Below are 17,119 nucleotides of genomic sequence, written 5' to 3'. Positions count from 1 at the left end.
GTCAAACAATTAAACGACTAATTTATAGAAAAATGTGTGTGAAAAAGCTCAAAATATGTAAAGAGTTTAAATAAAGTTACATTCATTTTGGAGAAAATATACCTGCGTATATTTATTTTGTTATATATTGTATATGTATATTTAAATACAACCTTTCCATGAGTTAATACAATATCTCAATACTAATATCATCCCTTTTTAATTTTTAATATATATATTATTATATGCTATATACATATATTATTTTATTTTTGATTTACGTTTTCCTATTATGAAATATCTTTTCAATGGTGTATTTTTTAATTTTAATAAAACCCAAGTTTTTATAAACGGTGGAATTAAGTACAATGTTAAAAAAAATATATATCATTCTTAAAATATAGATAGCAATACCCAGCATTAATATAATAATAACCGTGTTCATATATTTAATGCGTACAGAAATATTACAAGAGATGGCCAAGGTATATATGCATATTTTTCATAGAAACCACACATGAACAAGAATATATGCATATACATACAATATAAAATTTGCTATGTATTTTATATATACATACAATTAAATATGTTCTTATATTATTATACATATATATTAGAAAAATGTATATACTAGATATGTGGCTATTGCTTTTGAATTTTCATGCAAACATATATATAAATATCCAATTTTTTTAATTATGGAATTGGCTTCTCATATATTTGATTGACTAATATAGATTTTATATGTATATTTGGATATATATATAATTTACTGTACCCTCATTTATTCATTTTGTTGTATTCCATATTATTTAACATTTTCAAAAAAATTCGATTTTTTTTTACTATTCATTTTTCTATGGAAGAAAATGGATGATAAATTTTATTTAACTTTTTCTAAAAGAAAAAAAAAAAAAGTGAGTGGAACAATAAATAAAGAAAAATTTAAAAAGAATTTTTCCAAAAGCGAAAAATATGTTAAAGTGTCAATATTAAATAAAAACCCAACTAAAAAAACTCTTCTACACACATTATTTAAAGGTTTTGTAAAACCTTGTAATGAAAAAAGTACAATATTTTATTCCATTTTATGTATTATTAATAATATATATAAATGCCCATATTTCACAAAGCATCGATGCTTAATATGTAAGCCATTATATTATAATAGGCTATTAAAACTGAAACAAGAATATGAAGATAACGATAAAAGTGATGATATTGATGATGAACCAATTGCCCCCTTGAAACATAATTTATACTATAATAGGAGAAAGGTAGATAAGAGTGGGGTGGCAAAAGAGGACAAAAAAAACGATATAAATAATATTTCAAATCCAAGCACTAGCAACAACAAATTCGAACATATTAATAAAAGCAATGAAGCTATTTCAAATAATTGCGTGGGTAAGGACCATTCCTACACATGCAAAGATAAAGAAAGTGTTAAATTTGATACCGAGGAAAAGGAACAAGGAAAGGGGGTGTCGGTGCAAAATGCAAAAGAAGAAAATGAAGATGAGAGAGATGATGATGATAGTAAAATAAAAAAAAATAAAATAAAAAGGGAAGAAATTAAACATGATAAGAATGAAAAAGGAGAAAATTGTGAAGAAAGTAAAAACACAATAATATATGACCCTTTAAAAACAAATACGATAAACAATAAAACAAAATTAAATTTAAATAGTAACAAACAAAACAATCCTTCTAATAAAACCAGTTTATTTAGTACATGTCCATTTCCTAATATCCTAAGTGGGAAATTAAATTTGTCGAGTATCCAGCAATATAATTTTTTATTACATGATAATAAAATAAATTACTTAGACTTATATAATTTTGATGTATTTGATAAAACAACTATATATGATAAAATATTACTAGATCTTAATCAAAATGAAATACACACTAATATATTAAGAACAGGAATACATTTTAATAAATATATGAATACAACACATAACCATAGAAATGTTGATCTGCTAATGGCATTGAAATCTTTTATAAAGGATTACACACTACCCCCTTACGAGCCAATTAATAGGCATATGAAAATTGTGATTGATAAAGAGATAAATTATATTATAATGTGTAAAAAGCATAGTATAAGTATGGGAGAAGTAATTAGATGGTTTAAAAATATGGTAACAGAAAGTATAGGTAAACATGTTTTAGAAGAAATAAAAGAAATCATTATTAATAATATTAATAATTATATAAGAACTAAAATAATTATACCATCTATAAATATATCAAATTATGTATCAGAATATATAATTGAAGATGGGGATGTTTTGTTAATATATACATTTGATTATGATATATATATATCTATGATAAATGCAAAAAAAAAAGGGAAAACGTTCGAAATTTTTCTAGTAGATTCAGAACCATATAAAAATTCTCACAATATAAAATTATATATAAAATTAGGTATACCTGTTACATATACATTACTTAGTAGCTTATCTTATAATATTAAAAAATGTACTAAGGTTTTATTAGGTATTGATTCTATTATGCATAATAATATATATGGTTATGCAGGAACGAGTATGATTTGCATGATTTCAAAGGTCAATAATGTTCCTGTATATATAGTTTGTGAAACATATAAAATAAGTAATAAAATAGTTATAGATAGTTTTAGTATGAATAACATAAATAATAATATAGATGTATATGATTATATATATTTACATCATTATCATAATTCAAAACATCATCATAATAATATACCATCTATAAGAAAAAATGATAAAATTGTAGTAGATTCAAGCTTAGAATTTAATAAAAAACTTAATAATTTTATAGAATCATATCCAGACATAAAATCGAATCAAATATTGTTTAGCAACATAAATGACAAAAGTTACATAGAAGCTACAAATTGCTTGAAACAAAATACTAACTGTCCAAAACCGCCTATTATTTATTCTTCGGGAACCCCCAATAAATTTTATAAAAAACGAAGAAAAGAAAATGAAAAAAAACACAATATCAATAATATATGTGATAAAAATGAGTCTCCAAAATATAATGATGCATCTATAAAATGTGAGCATGTTAACAATAGTTTTGAGAAAAGTAATATTCAAAGTTTTAATGATAATCAATCATCTTCTCTATATATAGAAAATAAAAATGATCAAACATCGAGCAATGTATTAAAAAAAAATATTTTTGCCTTGCATGAAGAAGAAAAAACATCCCTTTTTATAAAAGTTGTTAAAGACGAAAAAACAAATACACTAATAATGAACAAAAATAGCTACGAAGAAATAAACATTAATAAAATGAATAAAGATCAAATTAGCATAGGAGAAAATAATGCAAACCAAACAAGCTCGAGCACATCTGGTTTGAAAAAAAAGGAAACTCCATTTTTCAGAAACACAGTTAAAGATATAAGTAATGAAAGAATTGTTTCGACAAAAAGCATTATGAAAATAGTAGATGAATCAAATGATAATAAAAAAGTAGAAACTATAAATATATGTATTAACCACAAGCACAACATTACAAATGTATCAAATGATTGCAAAAATGTGAATAAAAAAAATAAACAATTTTATAATATGAAAAATGATAAAACATTTTATGAACAAAAAAATAGTTATTTCATTAATTTTAAAAATTATTTAGATATGCCGTCAAGTAATTCGAACCCTAAAATAAAACACAGTGGAATAGAAGAAGAAAGAACTCCATGTAATAATGTTTGTGATTCCATTTGTAAATCTATTGGAAATTTAAACATAAAAAATATATGCATAGATAGGCATAACGAAACAAATTTATTTAGTTCTGTTTTATCACACATTGATAAAATAAAAACAAATGCCGATAAATCATTTTATGTAGCTAATATATGTAATGATGTCACTCCACTTAATTATATTAGTTACATTGTTACCGAAGTGGGGGTATATACAAGTGAAAATAAAAACTCCTTAAACGTTTTTATTCAAAATAATATTTAGAATTTTCATTGTGTTTATCCCTCACTCGTCTATTTATTTATTAATGTGTATCCGTATATTTACCTATTTATTTTATAACATTCATTTATTTTTTTGTATATAAGTAATACATATGCATATGATATTTATTAATAATATATTATACATGTATCTAGATCGTGTTTCTTTTTTTAGTATCCAACGAATATAATTTTTAATGATGTTTGTTTTGGTTGTTTCTATTTCATTTTTATTTTATTTAATAAATATTAAAACAAAAGTTTTATTGTGTCTAAAATATAAAATCGAAATTTAAAAGAAAAAAAACGAGAAGGAAAATGCTTTTTCTTCTGAAAAAATTCATTATAGTAAAAACATGTTATGTAATAGTAGCATAACAATTTATATTTTAAAACTTTGTACAAAAACACTATTAAAAACAAAAATATTATTAACAATAATAAATTATGGCTTCATAAGCAAACAGATAATAAAAAAGAAAAAATTATAAATGCAAAAATTGTAATTAATTATGTATATAAATAAATAAAAAAAGATAAATAAAACTCAATATTATAGTAACCCATGGAGTTCCCATAAACAGTTTTATGATTCGTTCTACTAAAAAAAAATAATAATAAAATAATATACATGTAAGCATATACAAATAAATATATATAACTATAAGGGTGTTAAAAAACCCTTAAAAATTGTCTATATTGTATATACTCACAATGAGCGTATAATAAAAGTTTAAAATTTCGTTCAAAATACAATTTTTTATTGTCTATACATGTAAACATACATACATAAGTGTATCTGCTTTGCGTACATATATATACACATATGTATATTTTTTAGAGTTGTATCTATCAGCACTCAACGGTTCGTCTGTAATTGGAAATTTGACTCCTATCTTTTTTAATTTTTTTTGTTTTTTTTTTATTATCATCATCACTTACATTTGAAGCCTGAATTATCAATGTTAAAATAAACAAAACTGCCGTCCCTATTACGTAATATGATAAATGATTTTTGAAATGGTAATATATGCTTTTTATAAATGATGTGTTGTTTGGATGCTCATGGTTAGGATTATTCTGTAATAATGGGTTCATTGGATTATTATTCTCTATAAATTGATTAGAAGGATGTGGACTATCTTTAGTGTTAAGTTTAATTACGTTTGCTAATAATTTCATAAAGTCTTTCTTAATATCTTCAGGAATAATTATATTTTCACTTGATATCCTGTGGGAAGAAATAAAAATGTATAATAATTAATAAATAATTAAGAATAAAACTATTGCATGTCTTACTAAAACGAAAAAATATAACATAAGAAGGGCACCGTCTAAGGTGTCAGATGAATGACAATTATATGATAAAGATATATGCATATATATGATTTCATATGTTTATGCTCGTTTTAGATTGGCAATAAATGTACGTACGTGTTAATAGGATGGGTAATAGGTGTGTTGTCATTTTTTTGAAAATTAGCTCCAGCTATGGGATGCATTGCTCCCACTACATTAGGCATACCGATATTTCCATTATGATTTTGTTCAGAATGGTTTGGATTTGAATTGTTTGAGTTTTCTTTTGGTTGGTTGTTTTCGTTGTGACTAATCTCATGATGATTATTATTTGGGCTTGTGTTATTATTATTATCTTTCTTATTATCGTGATTTTCCTTTTGATGGTCATTATCAATATCTTCGTTATTTTTATGTTTTTTTATTTCTTTATCTTTTTTTTTCTCAGCTTTTAAGTTTTCAGTATGTTTACTTTTAATGTTTTCATCCTTTGAATTATTTCCTTTATTTTTTTTGGGGGGTTTATCCTCTTGATCTTCTTCATCCTCATCCTCCTCATCACCACCTTCTTCATCAAAATTATCATCGTCGTCATCATCATCGTCTTTATTTTTTTTCTTATCTTCTTTTTTCTTATCATCTTTTTTCTTGTCGTCTTTTTTTTTGTCATCATTTTTCTTTTCCTCTGTTTTTTTATTTTTGTCGTTATTTTCTTTTTTTGAGGATTTTTTTTCATCTGCTTCATCATCGTCATCGTCGTCAATATCATCTATATCAAAATCATCATCATCATCTTCATCTTTTTTTTTGTCTGTCTTTTTATCTTTATTTTCATTTTTTTCATGATCATGATTATCCTTTCCTTTTTGTTTATCTTTATTTTCGACGTGTTCATTATTTTTGTTTTTTTCATCTTCTGGATGTTCTGATTTATTTCCCTCTTTACTTGTGTTTATAAAAGAGAAGTCTATAAACATAAAAAATACAAAAATTCATAGGATCAATTGTATAAGTAAATTTTAGGATAATATCACAATATCGACAATATAATATGCGCACATAATAGTGATTTTATGACTATATTATTCAAATAATTTATTGCTTATTTTTATTCCTTTTGAGGTTTACCTATTACATTAGTTAAATCATTTTTATTATTTTTGCGGTGTCTTTTCCTTAATATTTGTGACCCTTCATTATTTTCGACAGCATTATTCTAAGAAGTATTGAAAAGTTAAAATATATATGTGTAATTTAGGAAAAAATTGGATGCATATATTTTTTTTCATTATTATGAAATGCATAAAGGAATGATAGTACATAAATAAAGCATATAATTTTAATTGAATAAAAATAGAAATAATTAATTTTCATATTTTCATACATTTAAACAAAAATGAAAGTGTCTAAAGGAAGTAATGTAACATAGTATAATCAAATACAATATTTTCATTTTTTGGTGTGTCTCTCTATCTTTTCTCTTTCCTTTTTCTGTATTTTGATGTTTTTATTTTATGTTTTTTTTCTATAATATAAGCAAGTGTCTTATATTTTATATGCTATTCCCCCGAAATGGAATCATTACAAGGATAAATTAGAAATATTGTAAAAAAAAAATTACTCTTATTTACTATAATTTGTATAATTCGATAGAATTGAAAAAAACTATATAATAAAAATGTTATATTGGGAGTATTCAAAAATAATAGAAAAAATATTATAATATGTAATAGTGAAATTATAATATTGTCCCTATATACAACGTTTTGTGCAATAATTTTTTTCTATGCACATGTATGCATGAATATAAATAATGCATAGAAAATAGTTTCGAAAGTAAATAAAAGGAAATTTGGTATTCCATACCATTGATGGTGATATATTACTTTATGTTTATACATAATATATAAAACCCGGGTAAAGTGTATAAAAATAAATTTATATTTTATAAATTTACAGAACTTTACACATTTTAATTATTTAAAATAATTCATTTTAAAAAAACAATGTTTATTACAATTAAAAATCAAACACAATAAAAAAAATAGAGTTTTAGTTTTTTATTTATAAATGGTCAACAAATATTTTGTTCATGGTAGTAAAATTCTATAAACAAAATTAAAAATTAAATAAAGTTAAAAATAGATGTATGTATAGTATTTATTCATTTGGATCTGTTATACTCTTTTCATAAAAATCCTTTTCATAAATAAAAGAGCCTTTGAAAAGTAATGATGGACTTCTACCCACTCCACTATATAATCATAGCAATACATATCTCCACCATATCTAAGGTAATAATAAGCAAATAACCATTTAAATAAATTATTTAAAATTTGCAACAACGCATAATAATAAATAGTAAAAACGAATTCAATGGACAAAAATATAGCAATATATACTTGCACATCTTTTTAAATTACAACTTGTTTATAGAATAATTAAACCATGAATTTGTATATGCACATTTTTTAAGGTCTTATTATATATATAATTATGTAAAATACAATAATTTTCCTCCATTTTAAGGTAAACATTATGAATTTTCTTAATTTTTAATGTTCTTTATTTACCTGAAAGCGTTGCCTATTTTTATGTCTTTACTTGATATTAAGGTCTTTTGAAGTAAGGAACCATATTTTTTTTTATGAACAGATGATACATATAATATCAATGGAAGGGAAGTGACATTTATTGAGTTGCAAAATTCTTTAGCATTGTCTACATTAAAAGTATAAAAGGGAATTTTGAGGTTTTTTTCTTCTATTATTCTTGCTACTTCTCTAAAAACTGTTATTAGATTACTAAAATAGGTAAAAAATACATATTAAATGAGTAAGTAAAAGATATATATATATATATATATAATAAGATAAAGAGAGGGGTGTGCCAATTTGGATATAACATAGGAAAGGCATATATTGGTTTATTAGCTAATGTATATGCACACATATATTTATACTTTGAATCGGCATCCCATTTAGCATATAGATAAAGAACAAAATCGTTGTCAGTATTTAAATATAAATAATCATTAATTGCATGGGATTTTTTGTAATTAATTTTATTCTCTAATATATAATTTTTGTTTTGATGATAATTATTTGTTGTTAGCATTCGCTCGAATTCGTGAAAACTTAATTCCCTAATTTCACAAATAATATTTTTAATAAAAATTAAAAACAAAACAAATATTAATATTTTCATTTTATGTATAGGCAATTATTCACAGATAGGGAATAAATATTAACCCTGAAAATTGTGTGTTGTAATATAAAATTGAAATTCTTATATATATTCAATATAAATATAAGAAAGTCATACAAAAAAAGGGTTAAATTAACTAAAAATAAAAATACATTTTTTAAGGAATTAATTTTTAAAAATATTATGGCTTATTCATTTATTTTTTATCATTTTTGGTTTACAGCTCTCGTTGAGAAATACGTAAAAAAAAATGTGAAATATCATTGGTAATGAAAAAAATGCATGTTAATTTTATTTTTTAATTTTAAGAATGTTTTTTAATTTAGTTTAAGTCTTTTAAAGATTAAAACACAAGAGCATACATATGCTTTTGTGATACAAAAAGTTATTCGTAACAATTTTACGGATAACATAAGCATGCACAGTAATTTTTGTTATTTTAAAAAATTAATAATATAAAAATTGAAAAATATTACAAAGTTTAATAGAAAAAAGAATAGTGAATGAAAAAGTGTAACAGATAAAAAAAAAAAAAAAAACGAAAACATGAGACGTTTAATTTTTCTTTTGCAACTATATATGTATTTTTTTTTATATTAAATCCAGTTCAATATGGAACATGGATTTATTTTTAAAAATATTCAGATTAACTTCACTGATTCTTGAAATAAGAGATTTTCTTTTTTTTAAATTTTCTTTTATAAAGTTAAGGAAAATAATTTTCGTCTCAATTATGTTGAGTAATTCTATTTTTTTTTTATACTTAATAGGATTTTTTCTATATTCATTATAATTTTTTCTTATAATTTTTTTGAGTTTTTCTCTATCACTATTATTTTCCTTTAAGTGTGTAACTACTCCATTGTATATTTTTAGTTCCAAATCTTCATGATATCCTTTACACAAAAATATAAAATGGTTAAAAATTTTTAAGCATAAAGATCCATTAAATTGGTAACTTCTATAAATTTTATTTGGATCTTCCATTTCTTGATGTGTGTTTTGTTCATATGGGTTTTCATTATTTTGTATCATTTCATTTTCTGCTTGTAATTCAATTTCTCTTTGTTTCTTAATTTCCTCATTTTTCTCTTCAACATCGGAACTTTCATCATCGTTATCATTTTCTTTTACAATTTGTTCATCACTTGAGCTTATGTTGGATTCCTCCTTTTGTTCATCTTCTTTTTGTGCATTCTTCTTATTATTAGTCTTTTTCTTTTTGTTATTTTTTAGGTTTATTTTGTATGATACATCTGAATCTGAAGAATTTTCTTCGGAACTTTCGATCATAGCAGCTCTTTTTTTATAATCCTTATCATTGTTATTACAATTTTTATTATTAGTGGATTTTTTTTCATTAGAATCGTTTGGAATTGCTTTTTCTTTTTGTGTTTTATTTCTTAAAATTTTATGATAGTCTTTCTTGAAATCTTCCAATAATATTTCTTCGTCTGTTTCTTCTGAACTTTCACTTTCAGAAGATTTTTTTTTACGTTTTTTATTATTATTTTTTAAGGGTTGTTTTTTTTCATTATACTTTTTATTTTGTTTGTTTTTCTTAGCATTATGTTTTGTTTTAATGTTTTTATTGTCGATGCCCACATCAATATTTTCATCACTTTCTAATTCATCACTCTTTTCTGATAAATAAGCATTTTCATCTTGTCTTTTATTAGCCAATGCCTCTATCACTGAATCGACACTTTTCTCATCCTTATCCAAAGAGAATTGATTATTTTCCCTATGATCAAATACCCTTTCAAAAAAGTAGACTATATTTTCATCACTTTTTTTAAATGATATAAAATATAAAGTGCTAAAGAATATTTTGAAAAAATAAGGTATATTTTTTTCATTATAAAAAACTCTGAAAAGTAATAAGTTTAATTGAGTGTAATAATATTTTATAGATTTTTTTTTGATATAATCATTTTTAAAAGAATTATAGCTTATATAGTCTTCTTTTTCAGTGTCTTGTTTATTTATATGATTATAATCAATTAATAAAAATATGAGTATCGTTGTTCTAATAATATAAAGCAGCATTGAATGATTTTCAATATAATTTGGTAGTCTTATTTGATTATTTTTATTAAATGTTTTTTTTAAATTATTATATATATCACTTAAATTGAAAAAGTGTTTTATTGATGATATAACTTTTTCTAAAATATAATTTCGATTTTCTGGTTTTTCCATTAAAATTATAGACACGATTTTATAAAATGTTATTTTGTCATATTTTATATTAAAAATAAATAATAATGAATTAATCATAAATATAAAGTTGTCGTTTTTTAATACAATATTATCACATTTTAGATTATTGACAAAATAAAATTTATAATTCTCAGAAATAGCTATCTTGTTATTTATTTTATTTCCATTTTTTTTTGTATATATTTCAACTTCCTCATTTAATATGTATTCATAAAAAGATATTATTTCATTCTTTAAACAAATTATATCATTTATATTTTTATCATCATATATTTTGTCGTCTATTTTATTTCCTTTCTTCAAAAAATCGATATATAGGTCTACTTCTTTTATTGAAAATAGGTTATATATTTTCTTAAAAATTTTTAAGCATAAGAATTTTAAATATTTATGATAGTACAAATTTAAGTTATAATTATGATAAAAGATACACAATAATTTATTTATAATATTATAGCAATTGCTTATGTCTGTCTTTATACAATTATAATATATTCTCTTCTGATTTTTATATTTCGCTTTTTGTGAAAATACATAATATAATATAAGTAAATTTATATAAAGAGAAGACAATTTTGGATTTTTTCCATTTTTGGGATCAAAAATGTTATTTTTCAATTCATTCGTATTTTGTAAAATTGTTAACAATAGATTATTTCGACCTTTATTAATATTACCATCTGTTTTTTCCCCATTATTTTCATTCGTTTCATTTTCGGCTTCAGAATTATTTTCTTTGTCCATATTATTGGATTTATTAGAGATACCATTTTGATCTTTTTTATTACCTTTTCTTTTATTAAGGCTATAATTTTGAGTGTTATTTTTATTAACTTGTTTTATACTTTTATTTGTCTGTTTTTGTTCGTTGATCGATTTTGTATTATTATCATCATCGCTTTCATCTTTTTTTGAATCATTATGACCTATTTTGGGTTCTAATAAAGATACTTTATCATTATTTATTATATTGTATAATATATGATTTTTTTCTACTGTAATAGAATTCAAGATCGTTAGACAATATTTGTATACTTCCTCTAATTTATATCTGTCTATAACACATTTCAAAGATGAGAATACGATTTTTTTATTTGAATATTCTGAAAATAGTATATCATATATTATACTTTTAAAATTGTAATATAAATTATTTTGTCGTAAAATGTTTTGTAATAATTTTAAAAAAATATATAAAATATTTTGATGTAATTGCATTTTTTCTTCTATCTTATGTAATGAACTATTATCCTTATTTTTTGATTCTAAGGATGTTTGCCCTGCCTCTTCTTCTGATATATTTTTAAAAATGTTGCTCTCTTTTTTAAGGTTATAATATTTTATGTTGTTTCTAAAAGCTTTTTCATCTTTGTTATATATAATATCCATTGAAGATTCTTTTTCATTTTCTTCAAAAATTTCGATTGATCTTAATTTGTTAAGAGACAACTTTAACATATAAAAAATCGAAACTAAATATTTTTCAATTTTAATATCTTTTGCAAACATGTGTAATAAAATAAAAGATATATTTAAAAAAATTTTGTAATCAGAAAAGCATCTTTCTTTTTCTTCGACCACTAACTTTATATTTTGTATAATGAAAAAATAAAAATCGTCAAATAGTAATGCTAAACTAGCATTAAAAATAGGATAAATTACATCTAGTCTTAGATTTTTGAACTCTTTTATTATTATCAAATTATTTTTTAAAATCTTGCTATAAACATTATCTTTATTATTTATAAACATGCTATTTATTATTTCATCAACAGTTGTATTTTTATCAAAAAATATTCTTAACTTTTTAATAAACCTTATTTTATCTTCAGGGTTTACAGTTATATGTTTATTTTTTCCGATTGAGTTCCCACCTTTGGTATTATTACCATTATCTTTCATTCCATTAAATATGTTATTGTTATTCCCTTCTAATGTGCAAGTATTAGAAGAAAATTTTGAGAGGGTTTCGTCTGTGCAGTATTCTTCTAATATTTGCTCCACATTAGAATCAAAATATTTTAATAAAAGATAATGTTTTTGAAAAAAATTAATTATTTTAATTTTTTTCATTTCCATTTGATTACATGGTAAATCATTTCCTTGTCCAATATTCATCAACATATATTCATCTAAATTTTTATTTATTTCTTCATCTTCATCACTATCGTTTTTATTATTCTCTTTTTTATCTTCATCCTTTTTATTTACAGTTTTTTTTGATTTGATTTTTTTTTCTTGAGATTTTATGTTTTCTTTTTTATTTTTTCGTTTGTTATTATACATATATGAATAGCTATATTCACTATCCGTACTGTCTTCCTCATCTTCATTGTTGCTATCATCGCCAATATCGCTATCACTATTTTTTTTAGGATTTGAACATTCTTCTTGATCAAGGCAAGCTAGTTTATTATTATCTGCAATTTCCCTTTTGGCATTTTCAATAAAATCATCATCGTCATTCATATTCAAATAATTCATTTGATCGATTTCTAATTCATCTGTTTTCTTCGTTTTTATATACTCGATTTTTAGTTTGAGAAAATCTTCTAGATTGTCTTTTATGTTTCTTTTTGTTTCTATATATATTTTTAAAAAGTTAATAAATTTATATTTCAGTGTGTATATAAAAAAATATATTTGATATATGACACCAAATAAATCTTTTTGTAGGTATGTCCTTTCATACATGTTTTTTAAAAGGTATTTTTTTATAAAGGAAAATGAGAACATAACTTTGTCATCAAATATATTTTTTTTTAATTTTTGTGTTAAACTATCAAATAATTCTACATAGATAAATAGAAAAGGTTTTAATATTTTTTTACACGCACTAAAAGCTTCATCATTTAAATTCATTTCATTTTCATATATAATATTTATTGTTTTATTAAAAATTTTGTCATATATGCAAAGGTATAAATTGGTGGCGTGACAAAAATAGTTGAGATTAATTCTACTAATAATATAATATGTTTCTTTAAAAAATAAGTCTATATATTTATCGATAATAATATTTTCTGCGATATGAAAAAGGTAGCTATATTTAACTTTTAACTCGTCGTTATTGCTACAACACATAAAATCTGAAATAGACATTTGATTAAATGTATTAATGTTATATATAATATTATTACTGTTTATATCATATATTAATGCGAAAATATTTTTTATTTGACTAAGTAATTTTAATAAATTGTGATGCTTTTTTGAATGATATTTTACAAAGTTAATTAAAAGCATACTTCTTATATTAACATCTTTTGTACTGATATAAACGAAAAAAAAGGAATGTATAAACAAATTTTGAAAATTATCATTTTCATTTAATAATTTAAGAATGTTTATATAATATTCATAATTATTTTCATACTGCAAATTATTATATGTTATTATACTTATTAACAATTCATAATAAAATAAACAATCTGAAATATAGCAATTTGTGTCTAATGAATTATCGTCGCTATTTATTTTTTTTTTTTTTCGTGTTCTTATATCTATACTTTCACTATTATTTAAACTCTTTATTGTATCCGTTAATATTCTATTAACAATGTTGTGCATTTTGTCTTTGTATATTAAAAATAAGAATAAAAACAATTCTTTATAAATATTTTCTTTATTCTCATTCATATAATAATTTTCAATAAATTTTTCTATTAAATAAAAATTAATATTATCAAAACAACCTTTAAAAAATACAAACATATATAGGCAAACAAATTCTTGGTCTATAATATAGTTTCCATTTGTTTTATTTATTTTATGAATGTTTGATAAATCATCATTTATTTGTTTTAATATAGTATCTTTTTTTTTTGATGTTTTTACATTATTTTTATTTCCTTTTCTAGTTGCTCTTGCTCGTTTTCTTGTTTTTTTTCCAGTCCCATCATTCGATTCGTCATCTTCTTTGTCGTCGTCTTTTTCTAATTCACCTGACCCAGTCTCATTACTCATAAGATCATTACTTATGAAGTTATATTGCCTATCTATATCAAAAGAACCATTGTTACTAGAGTTCATATTATTGTTGTCTTCACAAACTCCCCTAATCGTAGAGTATTTTTCTTTGATATATTTTTCATCATTTTCATCTAATAAAAGTAACGTGTCTGCTAAAAATTCATTATTATTAACCAAAAGCGTTTGGTTATTTACAGTAACAGATTCAATATTGAGAATAAAACTTAAATTATCATATCTATATTCATTTGGCTTTCTAAATTTTTTGTTTTGATACTGGTATATGTTATATAATGATTGATAAATAAAGGAAAATGAATATTTGTTAATAAAATTAATTAAATTTTTTAATAAAAAGTCTAATATTTCTTTTTCGTATTTTATAATATTTTTTAATAATATCCTTTTACAACAATCACAAACATTTTCAATAAATTCTTTTTTATTTATTTTAAAAGTGTTTACTTTAATAAAATATTCAAATAAAAAAAATGCAGTTTGTAAAAATTCGATTATCTCTTCATCTACTAAATTGTCATCCAATTTTTCTTGACAAAAATAATTTAATATTTCTATATTTTCACGATTATAAATATTATGCTCTTTGAAAAATGTCAATGCTGCATTTTTTATGCTTTTACCACCTACGTTCTTTAAATTTGATTTATCTTTTTCATCTAAATTATTTAGCCATGTTTTTTTTTTATCTTCTATATTATCATTACATTTCATCATTTTAGTATTTCCTTTTAAGCCTTTCATTTTTTTTAATTATATAATTAATTTGTCTTATTTTTCAATTATATTGTGTGTATGTATACTCATGAACTTTTGGTGTGTGCATGCATTTATATATTCATAAATTTCTTTGTTACTTGTTAGGTATTAATAAATTCCACCATCAAATATGTATATATAATATATTTATTTTTCCCCACAAAATGTATGCATTCAGGCATTTTATATGCTTATACATATATAAGCGATAGTTGCAAAAAATTGTAACAGCCTGTTACAAAAATAATATACAAAGGGAGCACCCCAAATCCATTTACCAGTTACTTTGACATATGTTTATAATTCATGCAAATTAAATTACAAAAAAAAGTAAAATAAAAGAATGAAAAAAATAAGCATATGCATACATACCGCTTCGTTACTTATATATATATACATATATAAGCACAATGTGTGAGGACAAAAAAAAAAAAAAAAATAAGAGAACAAAAGTAAAATAAGTAATACTGTTTTTTTCAATATAAGCTTAATAAATTACACATGATACGAAAACGTTTTATTAAAAAAAAACAACCGATCTGGTATTATTTTTCGTTGAGAGTTTCAGACCGTATCATTAAACGATATTATAAGCATGTATTGAACAAATTTAAAAATAGCATATTTCATAATATATTTTTTAAAACAATTTAAGCAATATTTTGTTGGTGTATTTTTCTTTTTTTTTGGTTGGTTAATTTTGTTTTATTATATTTTTTGTAAGTTTTTTAAAAATAGTTATATTTTTTGTGCTTAAAAGAAATACATTTTGCATACAATTAAGGCATGTATATACATACTCATTAATATTAGTAGTCTAACAAAATCCAATGGTGCAATATTTACTTCGCTTTCTCGTTTTATTTTAATAAATTTTTATTTTATTATGTATGAAAAATATATATAATGCATAAGTATTTTAAGATCTAAAATTGAAGGGATTTCGATTGTATGCATATAATTTGCATATGTGTATTTACAGACCATACACGATAAGGACATTATATTATCGGTTTAATACACATAAAATTGTATGCATACATGCATATGTATATTTTTATTTATTAGCTAAGAATGGTGTATAATTAAATAACACATTTGGCTTGGAAAAAAAATTGTAAATATACCTATCCATATGTAATTATGCAATAATAAATTTATTAAAAAAAACGAACTACTGTAGTATTTATAAATAATATAGTAGAACTATTTTTTTTTCGTAACCAATTGCATATAATAAATGGAATACTTCAAATTCGATTTTTAAAATATAAATATAAAGACATTCAAATGGCATTTTTATTATTATTGCAATTATTACCCTTTTATGATATTAAGGCATATTATCATTCATAAATTTTATTCACATCTCTATGGCGTGTATTTAAGAAATATTTAAAAATTATATGTATTAATTTTTTTTTTCTTACACATATACAACTATATTTATATATACTTTTTCATAAATATAGCTTATTTTTTTAAAATATATTTACTTTTATAATTGTAACAATTATAATTTTGTATAATATTATGAAATATATTCTATTTGTTTAAATAAGTGACTTATAGAGTTTAATGAAAAAAGGGGAAACCCCCATTAAGATTTAATAAATGTTTAAACAAATGCAACGTATATATGTATGTATAATATAACATAATTAAAAATATGAC

The 17,119-nt window shown here is 22.0% G+C and overlaps 4 protein-coding genes across 4 annotated transcripts; 1 reads left to right on the top strand and 3 right to left on the bottom strand.

Annotated features, from left to right (window-relative positions):
- Positions 1-851: 851 nt before the first annotated feature.
- On the top strand, positions 852-3,968 carry PCHAS_1213000 (translation initiation factor eIF-2B subunit delta, putative; the record flags this gene model as incomplete). The annotated part of the gene is made up of 1 exon (XM_016798842.1): positions 852-3,968. One exon carries the CDS (start codon positions 852-854, stop codon positions 3,966-3,968), a length of 3,117 nt encoding a protein of 1,038 aa, XP_016654208.1.
- An 851-nt stretch (positions 3,969-4,819) lies between these two features.
- PCHAS_1212900 (conserved Plasmodium protein, unknown function) lies at positions 4,820-6,719 on the bottom strand (the record flags this gene model as incomplete). The annotated part of the gene is made up of 4 exons (XM_016798841.1): positions 4,820-5,198; positions 5,402-6,233; positions 6,395-6,482; positions 6,651-6,719. The coding sequence occupies 4 exons, from the start codon at positions 6,717-6,719 to the stop codon at positions 4,820-4,822; spliced, it is 1,368 nt and encodes a 455-aa protein (XP_016654207.1).
- A 724-nt stretch (positions 6,720-7,443) lies between these two features.
- Positions 7,444-8,473, bottom strand: PCHAS_1212800 (conserved Plasmodium protein, unknown function; the record flags this gene model as incomplete). The annotated part of the gene is made up of 3 exons (XM_733912.1): positions 7,444-7,555; positions 7,840-8,070; positions 8,229-8,473. 3 exons carry the CDS (start codon positions 8,471-8,473, stop codon positions 7,444-7,446), a joined length of 588 nt encoding a protein of 195 aa, XP_739005.1.
- A 591-nt stretch (positions 8,474-9,064) lies between these two features.
- On the bottom strand, positions 9,065-15,430 carry PCHAS_1212700 (conserved Plasmodium protein, unknown function; the record flags this gene model as incomplete). Its single annotated transcript, XM_016798840.1, has 1 exon — positions 9,065-15,430. One exon carries the CDS (start codon positions 15,428-15,430, stop codon positions 9,065-9,067), a length of 6,366 nt encoding a protein of 2,121 aa, XP_016654206.1.
- Between the last annotated feature and the right edge of the window lie 1,689 nt (positions 15,431-17,119).

This window comes from Plasmodium chabaudi (genome assembly GCF_900002335.3).
Source record: "Plasmodium chabaudi chabaudi strain AS genome assembly, chromosome: 12".
Taxonomy (NCBI): domain Eukaryota; phylum Apicomplexa; class Aconoidasida; order Haemosporida; family Plasmodiidae; genus Plasmodium; species Plasmodium chabaudi.
Note: the sequence above shows the minus strand (reverse complement) of the source record. Positions and strands in the feature narration are given on the sequence as shown.